At 40.0% G+C, this 16,266-nt stretch overlaps 1 protein-coding gene across 5 annotated transcripts in view; it reads left to right on the top strand.

Annotated features, from left to right (window-relative positions):
- The window catches only part of CNST (consortin, connexin sorting protein), a 141,828-nt gene that overhangs the window by 88,583 nt on the left and 36,979 nt on the right, over positions 1-16,266 (top strand). For all 5 annotated transcript variants that reach the window (XM_036918394.2, XM_036918392.2, XM_036918393.2 and 2 more), the window contains one exon: positions 14,760-15,655. In XM_036918394.2, coding sequence (XP_036774289.2) covers positions 14,760-15,655 — 896 coding nt within the window. The remainder of the gene's footprint in view (positions 1-14,759; positions 15,656-16,266) is intronic.

The raw sequence follows: 16,266 nt of genomic DNA on the forward strand, positions 1-16,266 counted from the left end.
CTTAAGAGAAATTAAAGAGGACACTAACAAATGGAAACTCATCCCATGCTCCTGGCTAGGAAGAATTAATATCGTCAAAATGGCCATCCTGCCCAAAGCAATATACAGATTCGATTCAATCCCTATCAAATTACCAGCAGCATTCTTCAATGAACTGGAACAAATAGTTCAAAAATTCATTTGGAGCCACCAAAGACCCCGAATAGCCAAAGCAATCCTGAGAAGGAAGAATAAAGTGGGGAGGGGGGTCTCACTCCCCAACTTCAAGCTCTACTACAAAGCCACAGTAATCAAGACAATTTGGTACTGGCACAAGAACAGAGCCACAGACCAGTGGAACAGAATAGAGACTCCAAACATTAACCCAAACATAGATGGCCAATTAATATTTGATAAAGGAGCCCTGGACATACAATGGGGAAATGACAGTTTCTTCAACAGATGGTGCAGGCAAAACTGAACAGCTACATGTAAGAGAATGAAACTGGATCACTATCTAACCCCATACACAAAAGTAAATTCAGAATGGATCAAAGACCTGAATGTAAGTCATGAAACCATAAAACACTTAGGCAAAAATCTCATGGACATAAACATGAGTGACTTCTTCATGAACATATCTCCCCGGGCAAGGGAAACAAAAGCAAAAATGAACAAGTGGGACTATATCAAGCTGAAAAGCTTCTGTACAGCAAAGGACACCATCAATAGAACAAAAAGGTATCCTACAGTATGGGAGAATATATTCATAAATGACAGATACGATAAAGGGTTGACATCCAAAATATATAAAGAGCTCAGGTACCTCAACAAACAAAAAGCAAATAATCCAATTAAAAAAATGGGCAAAGGAGCTGAATAGACAGTTCTCTAAAGAAGAAATTCAGATGGCCAAGAGACACATGAAAAGATGCTCCACATCGCTTGTCATCGGAGAAATGCAAATTAAAACCACAATGAGATATCACCTCACACTAGTAAGGATTGCCATCATCAAAAAGACAAACAACAACAAATGTTGGCAAGGTTGTGGAGAAAGGGGAACCCTCCTACACTGCTGGTGGGAGTGTAAATTAGTTCAACCATTGTGTAAAGCAGTATGGAGGTTCCTCAAAATGCTCAAAATAGAAATACCATTTGACCCAGGAATTCCACTTCTAGGAATTCACCCTAAGAATGCAGCACTCCAGTTTGAAAAAGACAGATGCACCCCTATGTTTATCACTGCACTATTTACAATAGCCAAGATACAGAGGCCACCTAAATGTCCACCAGTAGATGAATGCATAAAGAAGATGTGGTACATATACACAATGGAATATTACTCAGCTATAAGAAAAAAACAGATCCTACCATTTGCAACAACATGGATGGAGCTAGAGGGTATTATGCTCAGTGAAAGAAGCCAGGCGGAGAAAGACAAGTACCAAATGATTTCACTCATATGTGGAGTATAAGAACAAAGGAAAACTGAAGGAAAAAAACAGCAGCAGAATCACAGAACCCAAGAATGGACTAACAGTTACCAAAGGGAAAGGGACTGGGGAGGATGGGTGGGAAGGGATGGATAAGGGCGGGGAAAAGGGGGGGGCATTATGATTAGCATATATAGTGGGGGGGGCACGGGGAGGGCTGTGCAACACAGAGAAGACAAGTAGTGATTTTACAGCATCTAACTGCGCTGATGGACAGTGACTGTGAAGGGGTAAGGGGTATGTGGGGGGCACTTGGTGAAGGGGGAAGCCTAGTAAACATAATGTTCTTTACGTATCTGTAGATTAATGATGCCAAAATAAAAAATAATAAATAAATAAAAACTTTTTAATGATTCAACAATATTATCACAGAGAATTGAGAAAATATTGTATGTATGAAAACAAGGATAAGATGCTGTTAAATAAAGGAACATTCAGAGAATTAAAAATAACTCCTAGGAATTAAAAAATGTGATGGCCAAAATAAAAAATCAATTACAACCGTTGAAGGATAAAACTGAGGCTGTATCCCACAAAGACCATCCAAAGACAAAGAGATGAACAGTTTGACAGAAAAGGTCTAGGTGATCAGTCCATGAGACCCAAAATCCAAGCACAGGCATTCTAAAGGAGAGAACAAAAATTGCAAGGGACAAATTATCAAAGAAATAATGCATGAAGATGTCCCAGAGTTGAAGGTCATAAGTTTCCAGATTGAAAATTTAACCAAGTACCCAACATAGAGAATGAGAAACTTGTCAGAGTTTCAGGACACTAGAAATAAAGAACCAAAATCTTCGACGACAAAAATCGAACTTTTAAGGGATTTGTATTCAAAATGGTGACAGACTCTTTATAGCCCTGCTGAAAACTAGACATGATAGAGCACTGCCTTCAAAATTGTGAGAGTGAGTGATTCCTAACCTAGGAAACCTTACAACCAAAGGTTTAGTCATGGAGGAAGGAATAAAGACTTTCACATGTGAACAGTCTTAGAAAGTTTACCCTCTATGTACCTTTTCTTAGGGAATGTTCTAGTAAGAGAGAATAAGCAAAGAGGAAGACCTGGGATTCAGAAAACAAGATTTCCAACACAGAGCCAAGGGGAATTCCTAGCATCACGGGGAAGGGGAGTTCCAGGGCAATACCTGCATGGCAGGCCTGGAGAGCAGCTCCCCATCAGGGTTGAAGAAGGATATGTTTTAAAACTGATAGCTCTGTTGGTATATGTGCCATAGTTGTATATATCTGTCAGAGTTTAGAGATACATAGGTAAGTAAAGATACATTTTTTAATGAAGTAATGAGACAGTTACTAACAACAAGGAAAATAAAACAAATGAGAAAGGAAAATGTATTATAATATACAGTATGGGTCAGCTGTGAATAATCTTTATAAAGCCATAGTAATATATCAAATCAATTTGAATATTGATTTGCCCAGAATTGTGTTGAAATAATATATAATGGGAGGAAAGGGATAAAAAGAACTAAGAGAACTAATTATTTTTTCCATAGGAGAAAGTCAGTAGGTGGTTTCTGAAACTTAAAAATCAATAGATAACAGTGTCAGTCTTATCTAGAAAGGGAGGTAAAAATGAGAGGGAACTGCTAAAAGAATTGAAAAGTGGCTGCCCCTAGAGAACAGGAATCATACAGATGGGAGGGTAAGGCAGGGGACTGTTTTCCTTATCTATAAAAACAAATTTTAACTTTTCTCCAAAAGCATAATTTGACACAATTATAAAATGTATACATCATGTTTGACTTGGAGACTGAATATGTATTAAAAATAACTTAGATTTTTTTCTTGGTATCATTAATATACAATTACATGAGCAACATTGTGGTTACTAGACTCCCCCATTATCAAGTCCCCACCACATACCCCATTACAGTCATTGTCCATCAGCATAATAAGATGCTATAGAATCACTACTTGTCTTCTCTGGGTTATACTGCCTTCCCCGTGCCCCCTCACTACATTATGTCTGCTAATCATAATGCCCCTTTTTCCCCCTTATCCTTCCCTTCCCACCCATCCTCCCCAATCCCTTTCCCTTTGGTAACTGTTAGTCCATTCTTGGGTTCTGTGAGTCTGCTGCTGTTTTGTTCCTTCAGTTTTTTCTTTGTTCTTATACTCCACAGAAGAGTGAAATAATTTGATACTTGTCTTTCTCTGCCTGGCTTATTTCACTGAGCATAATACCCCTCTAGCTCCATCCATGTTGTTGTAAATGGTAATAACTTAGATTTTATATGGCATCAAACATGAACTGGAACTACTCTGATCTAACTATGGAACTCTTGCCCTTTGCCTTTTAATTAGTACCTTGTTTTCCATAGTTTGTATTGTTCCTAATAATGGAATAAAGCAACTGTTTTCAGGCTGGTATTTTGTAAACAATACATTGTACCCATGCAGTCTTTATTACTTACCACTTAAAGGGTGTCTTGGTTCATAAGAAACAGTACTTAAAATGATTGTATTTTGTGTAGTAACTGCCATCAAACACCTCACTTTTCCACTCATACATGAAATCTCAGGCTGACTTTGCAGCTTTTCATTCTCTCATAGCTGTTAAATACTTTTGTTCTGATTCCTTAAGACTCAGTCATTTTCAGTTCCTAACTTCATCTTAACACGTAAATCTCATTTTATTCAAAGCTCTTCTCTGCCCTCCAGCTCCACAGGAACTGGGAGCACAGTCTTCTCTCAGTGGAGCTAGCGAGACTAGCGCATGAGACTAAAACCAGGTTGTTCTTTGGGGATGTGTTGTGGCTCCAGCAGGACCAGCTGAAGAGGAGCTTGTTTCCACTTCGCTGTCCTAGATACTTGCAGTCCCTTAGGTAACTGACCCTCAGCTGGAGACAGCGTGCCCATCTTCTCTTTTCCTGGGCTTTAACAAAGTATCTATGAGACCACGGCTCTCCATCTCATTTACTCTCTGCCTCCTGTATGTTTTGAGGGCCATCTTCTGTCAGCACAGGCAACTTGTAGACAAGGGGTTGGCCTTTTCCTCTGGCTGTGGTGCTGTTTGCTCTCCCTCCCCCATTCAGACAGAGGCAGACCAGCAAGCTCGGTGGAGAAGCAGCCAACTAGGGGGTAAAATGTCCCCATGATTTCTTAGTCTCCCAAACTTTGTGATTCTTTGGAGTAAGAAGAGAGAAGGAATGTGGTATTGTCCCAAATGTGAGCTTTCTCTCCTTGTCCTCTCTTCCTCTGATATTTAAGTCAAGGTATGCAAGACGGTAATACAAACCCTCCAAACTTGGCAGTCCAGAGTACAGGTGACTGTCCTCCATCTGACTCTCAAATTGAGACAGGGACCGTGGAGGTAGTCAGAGTAGGGTGAGGGCCTCCAGAGGGGGCAGGGCGAGATATTTCCAGTCAGAGCAATGTAACTACATGCAAGGAAACCCCCCTGTTGAAAGTCTATGTTAAACATTGAGCTCTAGAATCATTCTTCAGTGAAATCAGTTAATGTTCCTCAAATAAAGAAGAGCAGCACATATTTTATTATGCTAACCATTTATAATCATGTGTAAGGTTCTTTTTAGCATACTAAAAGGCCCAGGCCTATGTGCTGTCTTTCCTCCTTCAGATTTTGCAAACTGGGCAACTAATTTAGCAAGTAAGCCCAGGCATAAACAACACAGTAAAAGGCAGGAAGGATTCCACCTTAAAGATAAGATTGCATTTTAATACCCAAGAAGTTAAGACGTTAGATATTCTTAACTTACTCTTTAGCAAACAATACCTCGGCCCACCTTGGGGCCTGAGCAGGTGGCCTTGTTTCATATGCTCCCAGACCAAGATGCTGGTATCTCAGGGAGAAATCATCGAGGAAGTTACTTGTATTAAGTTAATTCTAAATATTCAGGGACCACTTAACAAGTCCACACCCCTAAGTTTTTTCATGTTCTCGAAAAATCCTCAGCTGCCTATAAAACCCCCTAGACAACGCACCACTACGGACTCTCTTGTCCCCTCCTGGCGTGAGCCAGGAGCTCTGTCCTTTCACTTTATCTCTAAATAAAAGCCTGTACCTTGCTCTCCTACCTTGACTGTTTGTGAAGCTCATTCTTCGGCTCCACAAACAAGAACCCCAGCATCAAAATCAGAAGGTGGTGTTGAAGTACTGCCTTTTCTTTGGTCTGGTATGTGCCTCCGTTGTCCATTGGTAATTATGGAAGTACCAATAAATGAAAAGCCCAAGTAGAATGTAATTATCTCTATATTTCATCTTTGTCTTTAACGTTGGCCCATTATTCATATAAATTAAAGAGTAAAACAAAAACTAATCAAAGGTGACTGTTTTTAAAAAGTTACAAGTTCCATGGTAGTAAGGAATGCTTAAATGGACCAATAAACTAGCTGAATCATGAACAAGCTTCTCTGTTACCTGCCACTCTATACACTAGTGTATGTGGGAAGGTTCTTAACTGTTTAGTTTTACAGTGAAAGAAAAATAGTTAAAATTGATTTTATATATGAGGGGGCGGAAGATGGCGGCGTGAGTAGAGCAACGGAAATCTCCTCCCAAAACAACATATATCTATGAAAATATAACAAAGACAACCCTTCCTAGAATAAAGACCAGAGAACACAGGACAATATCCAGACCACATCCACACCTGAGAGAACCCAGCGCCTCGCGAAGGGGGTAAGATACAAGCCCCGGCCCCGCGGGAGCCGAGCGCCCCTCCCCCCAGCTCCCGGCGGGAGAAGAGCAGGCAGAGCGGGAGGGAGACGGAGCCCAGGGCTGCCGAACACCCAGCCCCAGCCATCCGGGCCAGAGTGCAGGGCCCCCGATACTGGGAAAACAGGGCAGCAAGAACAGTGAGCAGGCACTGGAGGCTGGGCGACAGAGGACATAAGAAAAGCGCGCGACCATTTTTTTTTTTTTGCTTTTTTGCTGCTTTGTTTTGGCGAGCGCTTTTTGGAAGTCTTAAAGGGACAGGGACCCCAATATTAGGGAAACAGGGCAGAAAGACTGGTGAGCAGAGGCCTGAGGCTGGCACCGGAGAATAAAGAAAAACGAACGACCACCTTTTTTTTTTTAATTAAAAATTTTTTTTTTTTTTTTAATTAAAAAAATTTTTTTTCTTGTTTTTTTTTGTGGTCGTTGTTTTGTTTTGGCGGGTGCTTTTTGGAAGTCTTAAAGGGGCAGGGCGGGCCACTTAATCCAGAGGTAGGGAATCCGGAATCTCTGGGCACCCTAACCCCTGGGCTGCAGGGAGCAGGGAGGCCCCTTACGGAGATAAATAGCCTCCCAGCAGCTCCTGCTCCAACGCGACTCCACCATTTTGGAGTAGCTGCCCGAGCCAGGCCACACCCACAGCAACAGCGGAGATTAACTCCATAGCAGCCGGGCAGGAAGCAGAAACCCTGTCTGCGCGCAGCTGCGCAGCACAAGCCACTAGAGGCCGCTGTTCTCCCAGGAGAGGAGGGCCACAAACCAACAAGAAAGGAAGTCCTTCCAGCCGTCACTCGTCCCAGTTCTGCAGACTATTCCTATCACCATGAAAAGGCAAAGCTACAGGCAGACAAAGATCACAGAGACAACACCAGAGAAGGAGACAGACCTAACCAGTCTTCCTGACAAAGAATTCAAAATAAGAATCATAAACATGCTGACAGAGATGCAGAGAAATACGCAAGAAAAATGGGATGAAGTCCGGAAAGAGATCACAGATGCCAGAAAGGAGATCGCAGAAATGAAACAAACTCTGGAAGGGTTTATAAGCAGAATGGATAGAATGCAAGAGGCCATTGATGGAATTGAAATCAGAGAACAGGAACGCATGGAAGCTGACATAGAGAGAGACAAAAGGATCTCCAGGAATGAAACAATATTAAGAGAACTGTGTGACCAATCTAAAAGGAGCAATATCCGTATTATAGGGGTCCCAGAAGAAGAAGAGAGAGGCAAAGAGATGGAAAGTATCTTAGAAGAAATAATTGCTGAAAACTTCCCCACACTGGGGGAGGAAGTAAACAGACCACGGAAATACACAGAACCCCCAACAGAAAGGATCCAAGAAGGGCAACACCAAGACACATAATAATTAAAATGGCAAAGATCAAGGACAAGGAAAGAGTGTTAAAGGCAGCTAGAGAGAAAAAGTTCACCTATAAAGGGAAACCCATCAGGCTAACGTCAGATTTCTCAACAGAAACCCTACAGGCCAGAAGAGAATGGCATGATATATTTAATACAATGAAACAGAAGGGCCTTGAACCAAGGATACTGTATCCAGCACGACTATCATTCAAATATGACGGTGGGATTAAACAATTCCCAGACAAACAAAAGCTGAGGGAATTTGCTTTCCACAAACCACCTCTACAGAACATCTTACAGGGACTGCTCTAGATGGGAGCACTCCTAGAAAGAGCACAGCACAAAACACCCAACATATGAAGAATCGAGGAGGAGGAACAAGAAGGGAGAGAAGAAAAGAATCTCCAGACAGTGTATATAACAGCTCAATAAGCGAGCTAAGTTAGGCAGTAAGATACTAAAGAGGCTAACCTTGAACCTTTGGTAACCACGAATTTAAAGCCTGCAATGGCAATAAGTACATATCTTTCAATAGTCACCCTAAATGTTAATGGGTTGAATGCACCAATCAAAAGAGACAGAGTAACAGAATGGATAAAAAAGCAAGACCCATCTATATGCTGCTTACAAGAAACTCACCTCAAACCCAAAGACATGCACAGACTAAAAGTCAAGGGATGGAAAAACATATTTCAAGCAAACAACAGTGAGAAGAAAGCAGGGGTTGCAGTACTAATATCAGACAAAATAGACTTCAAAACAAAGAAAGTAACAAGAGATAAAGAAGGACACTACATAATGATAAAGGGCTCAGTCAAACAAGAGGATATAACCATTCTAAATATATATGCACCCAACACAGGAGCACCAGCATATGTGAAACAAATACTAACAGAACTAAAGGGGGATATAGACTGCAATGCATTCATTCTAGGAGACTTCAACACACCACTCACCCCAAAGGATAGATCCACTGGGCAGAAAATAAGTAAGGACACGGAAGCACTGAACAACACAGTAGAGCAGATGGACCTAATAGACATCTATAGAACTCTACATCCAAAAGCAGCGGGATATACATTCTTCTCAAGTGCACATGGAACATTCTCCAGAATAGACCACATACTAGGCCACAAAAAGAGCCTCAGAAAATTCCAAAAGATTGAAATCCTACCAACCAACTTTTCAGACCACAAAGGCATAAAACTAGAAATAAACTGTACAAAGAAAGCAAAGAGGCTCACGAACACATGGAGGCTTAACAACACGCTCCTAAATAATCAATGGATCAATGACCAAATCAAAATGGAGATCCAGCAATATATGGAAACAAATGACAACAACAACACTAAGCCCCAACTTCTGTGGGACACAGCAAAAGCAGTCTTAAGAGGAAAGTATATAGCAATCCAAGCATATTTAAAAAAGGAAGAGCAATCCCAAATGAATGGTCTAATGTCACAATTATCGAAATTGGAAAAAGAAGAACAGATGAGGCCTAAGGTCAGCAGAAGGAGGGACATAATAAAGATCAGAGAAGAAATAAATAAAATTGAGAAGAATAAAACAATAGCAAAAATCAATGAAACCAAGAGCTGGTTCTTCGAGAAAATAAACAAAATAGATAAGCCTCTAGACAGACTTATTAAGAAGAAAAGAGAGTCAACACAAATCAACAGTATCAGAAACGAGAAAGGAAAAATCACAACGGACCCCACGGAAATGCAAAGAATTATTGGAGAATACTATGAAAACCTATATGCTAACAAGCTGGGAAACCTAGGAGAAATGGACAACTTCCTAGAAAAATATAACCTTCCAAGATTGACCCAGGAAGAAACAGAAAATCTAAACAGACCAATTACCAGCAACGAAATTGAAGAGGTAATCAAAAAACTACCAAAGAACAAAACCCCCGGGCCAGATGGATTTACCTCGGAATTTTATCAGACATACAGGGAAGACATAATACCCATTCTCCTTAAAGTTTTCCAAAAAATAGAGGAGGAGGGGATACTCCCAAACTCATTCTATGAAGCTAACATCACCCTAATACCAAAACCAGGCAAAGACCCCACCAAAAAAGAAAACTACAGACCAATATCCCTGATGAACGTAGATGCAAAAATACTCAACAAAATATTAGCAAACCGAATTCAAAAATACATCAAAAGGATCATACACCATGACCAAGTGGGATTCATTCCAGGGATGCAAGGATGGTACAACATTCGAAAGTCCATCAACATCATCCACCACATCAACAAAAAGAAAGACAAAAACCACATGATCATCTCCATAGATGCTGAAAAAGCATTTGACAAAGTTCAACATCCATTCATGTTAAAAACTCTCAGCAAAATGGGAATAGAGGGCAAGTACCTCAACATAATAAAGGCCATCTATGATAAACCCACAGCCAACATTATATTGAACAGCGAGAAGCTGAAAGCATTTCCTCTGAGATCGGGAACTAGACGGGGATGCCCACTCTCTCCACTGTTATTTAACATAGTACTGGAGGTCCTAGCCACGGCAATCAGACAAAATAAAGAAATACAAGGAATCCAGATTGGTAAAGAAGAAGTTAAACTGTCACTATTTGCAGATGACATGATACTGTACATAAAAAACCCTAAAGACTCCACCCCAAAACTACTAGAACTGATATCGAAATACAGCAAAGTTGCAGGATACAAAATCAACACACAGAAATCTGTGGCTTTCCTATATACTAACAATGAACCAACAGAGAGAGAAATCAGGAAAACAACTCCATTCACAATTGCATCAAAAAAAATAAAATACCTAGGAATAAACCTAACCAAAGAAGTGAAAGACTTATACTCTGAAAACTACAAGTCACTCTTAAGAGAAATTAAAGGGGACACTAACAGATGGAAACTCATCCCATGCTCGTGGCTAGGAAGAATTAATATCGTCAAAATGCCCATCCTGCCCAAAGCAATATACAGATTTGATGCAATCCCTATGAAACTACCAGCAACATTCTTCAATGAACTGGAACAAATAATTCAAAAATTCATATGGAAACACCAAAGACCCCGAATAGCCAAAGCAATCCTGAGAAAGAAGAATAAAGTAGGGGGGATCTCACTCCCCAACTTCAAGCTCTACTATAAAGCCATAGTAATCAAGACAATTTGGTACTGGCACAAGAGCAGAGCCACAGACCAATGGAACAGACTAGAGAATCCAGACATTAACCCAGACATATATGGTCAATTAATATTTGATAAAGGAGCCATGGACATACAATGGCGAAATGACAGTCTCTTCAACAGGTGGTGCTGGCAAAACTGGACAGCTACATGTAGGAGAATGAAACTGGACCATTGTCTAACCCCATATACAAAAGTAAACTCAAAATGGATCAAAGACCTGAATGTAAGCCATGAAACCATTAAACTCCTGGAAGAAAACATAGGCGAAAACCTCTTAGACATAAACATGAGTGACCTCTTCTTGAACATATCTCCCCGGGCAAGGAAAACAACAGCAAAAATGAGTAAGTGGGACTATATTAAGCTGAAAAGCTTCTGTACAGCAAAAGACACCATCAATAGAACAAGAAGGATCCCTACAGTATGGGAGAATATATTTGAAAATGACACATCCGATAAAGGCTTGACGTCCAGAATATATAAGGAGCTCTCACGCCTCAACAAACAAAAAACAAATAACCCAATTAAAAAATGGGCAGAGGAACTGAACAGACAGTTCTCCAAAAAAGAAATACAGATGGCCAACGACACATGAAAAGATGCTCCACATCGCTAATTATCAGAGAAATGCAAATTAAAACTACAATGAGGTATCACCTCACACCAGTAAGGATGGCTGCCATCCAAAAGACAAACAACAACAAATGTTGGCGAGGCTGTGGAGAAAGGGGAACCCTCCTACACTGCTGGTGGGAATGTAAGTTAGTTCAACCATTGTGGAAAGCAGTATGGAGGTACATCAAAATGCTCAAAACAGACTTACCATTGAACCAGGAATTCCACTCCTAGGAATTTACCCTAAGAATGCAGCAATCAAGTTTGAGAAAGACAGATGCACCCCTATGTTTATTGCAGCACTATTTACAATAGCCAAGAATTGGAAGCAACCTAAATGTCCATCCATAGATGAATGGATAAAGAAGGTGTGGTACATATACACAATGGAATACTACTCAGCTATAAGAAAAGGGCAAATCCAATCATTTGCAGCAACATGGATGGAGCTGGAGGGTATTATGCTCAGTGAAACAAGCCAAGCGGAGAAAGAGAAATACCAAATGATTTCACTTATCTGTGGAATATAAGAACAAAGGAAAAACTGAAGGAACAAAACAGCAGCAGAATCACAGAACTCAAGAATGGACTAACAGGTACCAAAGGGAAAGGGACTGGGGAGGATGGGTGGGTAGGGAGGGATAAGGGGGGGAGAAGTAGGGGGGTATTAAGATTAACATGCATGGGGGGGTAGGAGAAAAGGGAGGGCTGTACAACACAGAGAAGGCAAGTAGTGATTCTACAACATTTTGCTATGCTGATGGACAGTGACTGTAAAGGGGTTTATAGGGGAGACCTGGTATAGGGGAGAGCCTAGTAAACATAATATTCGTCATGTAAGTGTAGATTAGGGATAGCAAAAAAAAAAAAAAAAGGCAGTTCCTGTGTGGTAACCTCCAACGAGTTCTACACAAGGGTATAAAGGGCATATAAAAGTGTAGGCAAAGGGTCTGTTTGTGTTTATACAGAGCATCAAAGCCTAATTGGGCTACCCCGAAAATGAACTAAGATACGATATGAAAAAGAACTTCCAACATCTGCACCCTCTGGAAGACTCATGCCAGAAGATGATCATCAAAAAACCCCAACAAAGATCCACGCACTGCTACAGCTGTAGATGCACTCATCCCACCAGTTCCTGGACCTGCCATGGGAATGAGGAAGGAGATATCTAAGCTGGCCTGTGCATACAGTAAAACAACAAATTTGGACTGGATCTATACTGTTGGAACTCAACCAAGAATTTGGAGAAGTGCAAATTGTAGCGCTCCAAAGTCTTACAATTACAAACTATTTATTGTTAAAAGAACATATGGCATGTGAACAGTCCCCAGGAATGGGTTGTTTTAATTTGTCTGATTTCTCTCAGACTGTTCAAGTTCATTTGGACAATATCCACCATATCATAGATAAGTTTTCACAAATGCCTAAGGTGCCTAACTGGTTTTCTTGGTTTCACTGCAGATGGCTGGTAATTACAGATATGCTTTGGTTATGTAACTATACTCCTATTATGTTAATGTGTGTGTGCAATTTAAGTAGTAGCTTAAAACCTATACATGCTGAAGTTACTCTACAAGAAGATATATCAAAGAAATAATCAATCTTCCCATGTTTTCTTCCGCCTGCTACTTCTATAGCTTTTCTTCTTCCTTCCTAATTACAACCCTTAAATAGAATTTGTGCCTCATATCAAATTTACCGAGTATCATAATTCTTCCAAGTGGTAAAGATACTTCAAGACAAATGCTGGGCATAGAAGCCACAGGGCATAAATATGCAAAGAAGTAAAAAGCTAACCTTTTCAAACAATAAGGCTTCTCTCTCACTTACCAACTTTACATTTCCCTGTATGGCCCTGGAAGATGACTGGTTAGCCAGAGACGGGTAAGATTCCTCAAGGGAGGAACAACCTAAGACAGGCACAGTCGCAGGGGGGCCATCAGGTGAGAAATTGGGGATCAACAGAGGTGAGGCTTAGAACCTCACCCCCCCGTTCTGAGAGAAATCTTCTGCATACGTGGATGTTTTATTGCCCTGGTCTAGCTTGGATTAACACATAGTCTACAGGCACACACCTGATCATCTACATGTGCTCTCATACAACACTAAACTATGTTTTCTACCTTTATCTTGTATCTACCTACCACTTCAGCATTTTATTAAAAATAATAATAATAAAGAGAGAAATGTGGTATCCACATATAAATCAAGTATAAAAACCAAATCAGTATTCATATTTGAACTGACTGTTTATAGTTCATAATGCATGAGCAAAACCGAAAGTTTCTGTGATGACTGCCCTTGTACTGTTCACTATGTAACTTATTCATTATGTAAGAATTTGTTCTACATGTAAGAACTTGTTTGTTATGCCTCAGAAGATTGGAGACTGATGAAAATTAGGCTTGGGGTGGAATAATGATTGTGCATTGAGCATTGACTCCCCTATACAGAATTTTATTGTCGTTAACAACCATTTGATCAATAAATATGAGAGATGCCCTCACAAAAAAAAAAAAAAAAAAAAGGACAGACTTCCAATGGTAAAATAAATAAGTAACCGGGATGTAATGTATAGCATAAGGAATATAGTCAAGATACTGTAACAGCTTGGTAGGGTGATAGCTGGAACCTAGAATTATGTATATAAATGTTCTACCACTGTGTTGTACACTTGAAACTCATGTAATGTAATACTGTGTGTCAACTACCCTTCAATAAAAAATAATTATTTAAAAAAAAAAAAAAAATTGATTTTATATAAAATAGAAGCTGAAAGATCAAAATTCAAACCTGTTTCTGCCTGGTGCCAAAACTTATGCTTTATACCACTGCTTTATGCTTCCTCCCTTTAAGAAATCGCAAGTAATTTTCAAACACATTAATTAAGGATGTTGTTATTAAGGATATCATGTTTAAATAAATTTGAACAGGACAGATGTGTGTTCCTTAGGTTAGTCTTAATAGGTCATAACCAATATTGCTTTTCTTACACTTTAAAGTACATAAATATATGACAAAGGTTCATTATGTGAAAATGTTTAATATGCCATTTCATAGATATGCTCAATAATTTTTCTGTACTTCAAAATACCCATTTAAATATAGAAGGTCAATAAAGCTCAGGAGAATCTCTTAAACCCTTGAAAAATGTTTTTCAGTATTAATGAAGACTATGTATATATACTCTTAACATATTTTCAAATAATCTCTGTTAATTTTTATATGTAAAGGACTATTTACTGAATATTTACGGTATTTCCTCTACCTGAAGACCCTGTCATCCAGATAGAATTTCTACTTGAGATGTTTAGAACATTGTTATGTCACACATATTGTTCCTAGGTTCTTTCTCCCCTCCTGTAGAAAGTATTGTTTTGGATCTTAAAACAACTTGTTTTTCCTCATCTTCAGAGAGTGAAGCTTGTCTTGGCATGGAACCAAGTAAAGAAAGCCAACACAGAGAGGAGACCCTGGAGAGCAGCCCCTGCTGTCAGCAGACAGACGGGCAGGCAGGTCTCCGCAGCCTTCTGGGAACTGCAGGGAAGCGCCACACGGAGGAGCTGCTCTGCAGCACCGGAGCCACCCCAGAGCTCCACGCCCAGCCCTTGGAGACTGCTGGGAGCAGGGCTGTGCCACACTCTTCCGATAATGCTTGTGAGGATGACAGCAGCTTGCAGCTGGCTCAGACGGAGGCCTGCCACAATGTAGCCAAAAGAGAGGGCATTGCTGAGGACCCTGAGGCGTCGCTTTCCAGGGGGTCCATGTTAGAGCCATTGACTTTACCAGCCTCTCACCTCGTATCTTCTGTGTTGATTTCTGATGGTAAATACTCACAGGCTCAAAGAAAGGAACTCCACTTGCCACTTCAGGGTGCTTCTGAGGCATGGCCCACGGACCAGCTTGAGAACAATGAAATAAATGAGCTGCAGCAACCTGGCCTCACAGACTGTGATGGAAAATCACCACAGGGGCAGGCTGACTCAGAGTGCTCTGAGGGTGTGCTTTGTGGAAATAATGAACTATCTGAGTTAAGTACACTGCTTCCAGAGGTGTATATGGCCCCAGAGGAAAAGGGAGCTGAGGAACACGTCAGCAAAGAAACCGAAGACTATTTGAACAGCCTTCTAGAAGGATGCTTAAAAGATACTGAAGAGTCCCTTTCCTGTGAAGATAACCAAGAGGAAGACTCTGATCTCCTTCAAGATCTTTCCCCTGAAGAAGCATCCTACAGTCTGCAGGAGAATCTGCCTTCCGATGATAGCTGTCTTTCTCTCGATGATCTTGCAAAAAGGATAGAGATTGCAGAGGTAAATTTGAGATTTCATAAAAGCACAGCTAAAATTAAAGTGAAAATTTATTAAGTACATGTATGCTAAATATTGCGTTTTTTTTTTTAATTTTCCCAGATCTCAAACATGGGGGGAAATTTTAGTTAACATAAGCTTTTAATCATTAGCAGTTTTATTTATTTACATGTACTGAATAAAATGGCTTTTTTATTTATATTCATCATGTTCGTGATGTTTATACTTCAGGAAGTTATATTGCATTCTTGTGGGTACAGTAAGCATTATGAACACCACTTTTTATATTCCTGTGACTTTTATTTGGCAGTCCTGGCAATTATGATCAAGACAAGATTAGTTACATGCTGGTAAGGAAATCTCATTTTTCTTCTCATACATTTAGAAGATAAAATATAATATATGCTCACTATTTCTTATTATTAATATGTTTTCTATCTTTAAAACAGCATAACAGAGTAAAGGAAACATTTTAAAATACAATAAGACTAGGAGATATTGGATGGATTTTTAAGCCATTAAGTTGTATGTTGTGAGTCTTCTCTTTCAGTGTTCATTTGTATGCTTTAGGTTTGAACAAACTTAATGCTTACTACTTGTTTAAGTCAAGTACT

The sequence above is a fragment of the Manis pentadactyla genome, chromosome 9 (genome assembly GCF_030020395.1).
Source record: "Manis pentadactyla isolate mManPen7 chromosome 9, mManPen7.hap1, whole genome shotgun sequence".
Classification (NCBI taxonomy): Eukaryota; Metazoa; Chordata; class Mammalia; order Pholidota; family Manidae; genus Manis; species Manis pentadactyla.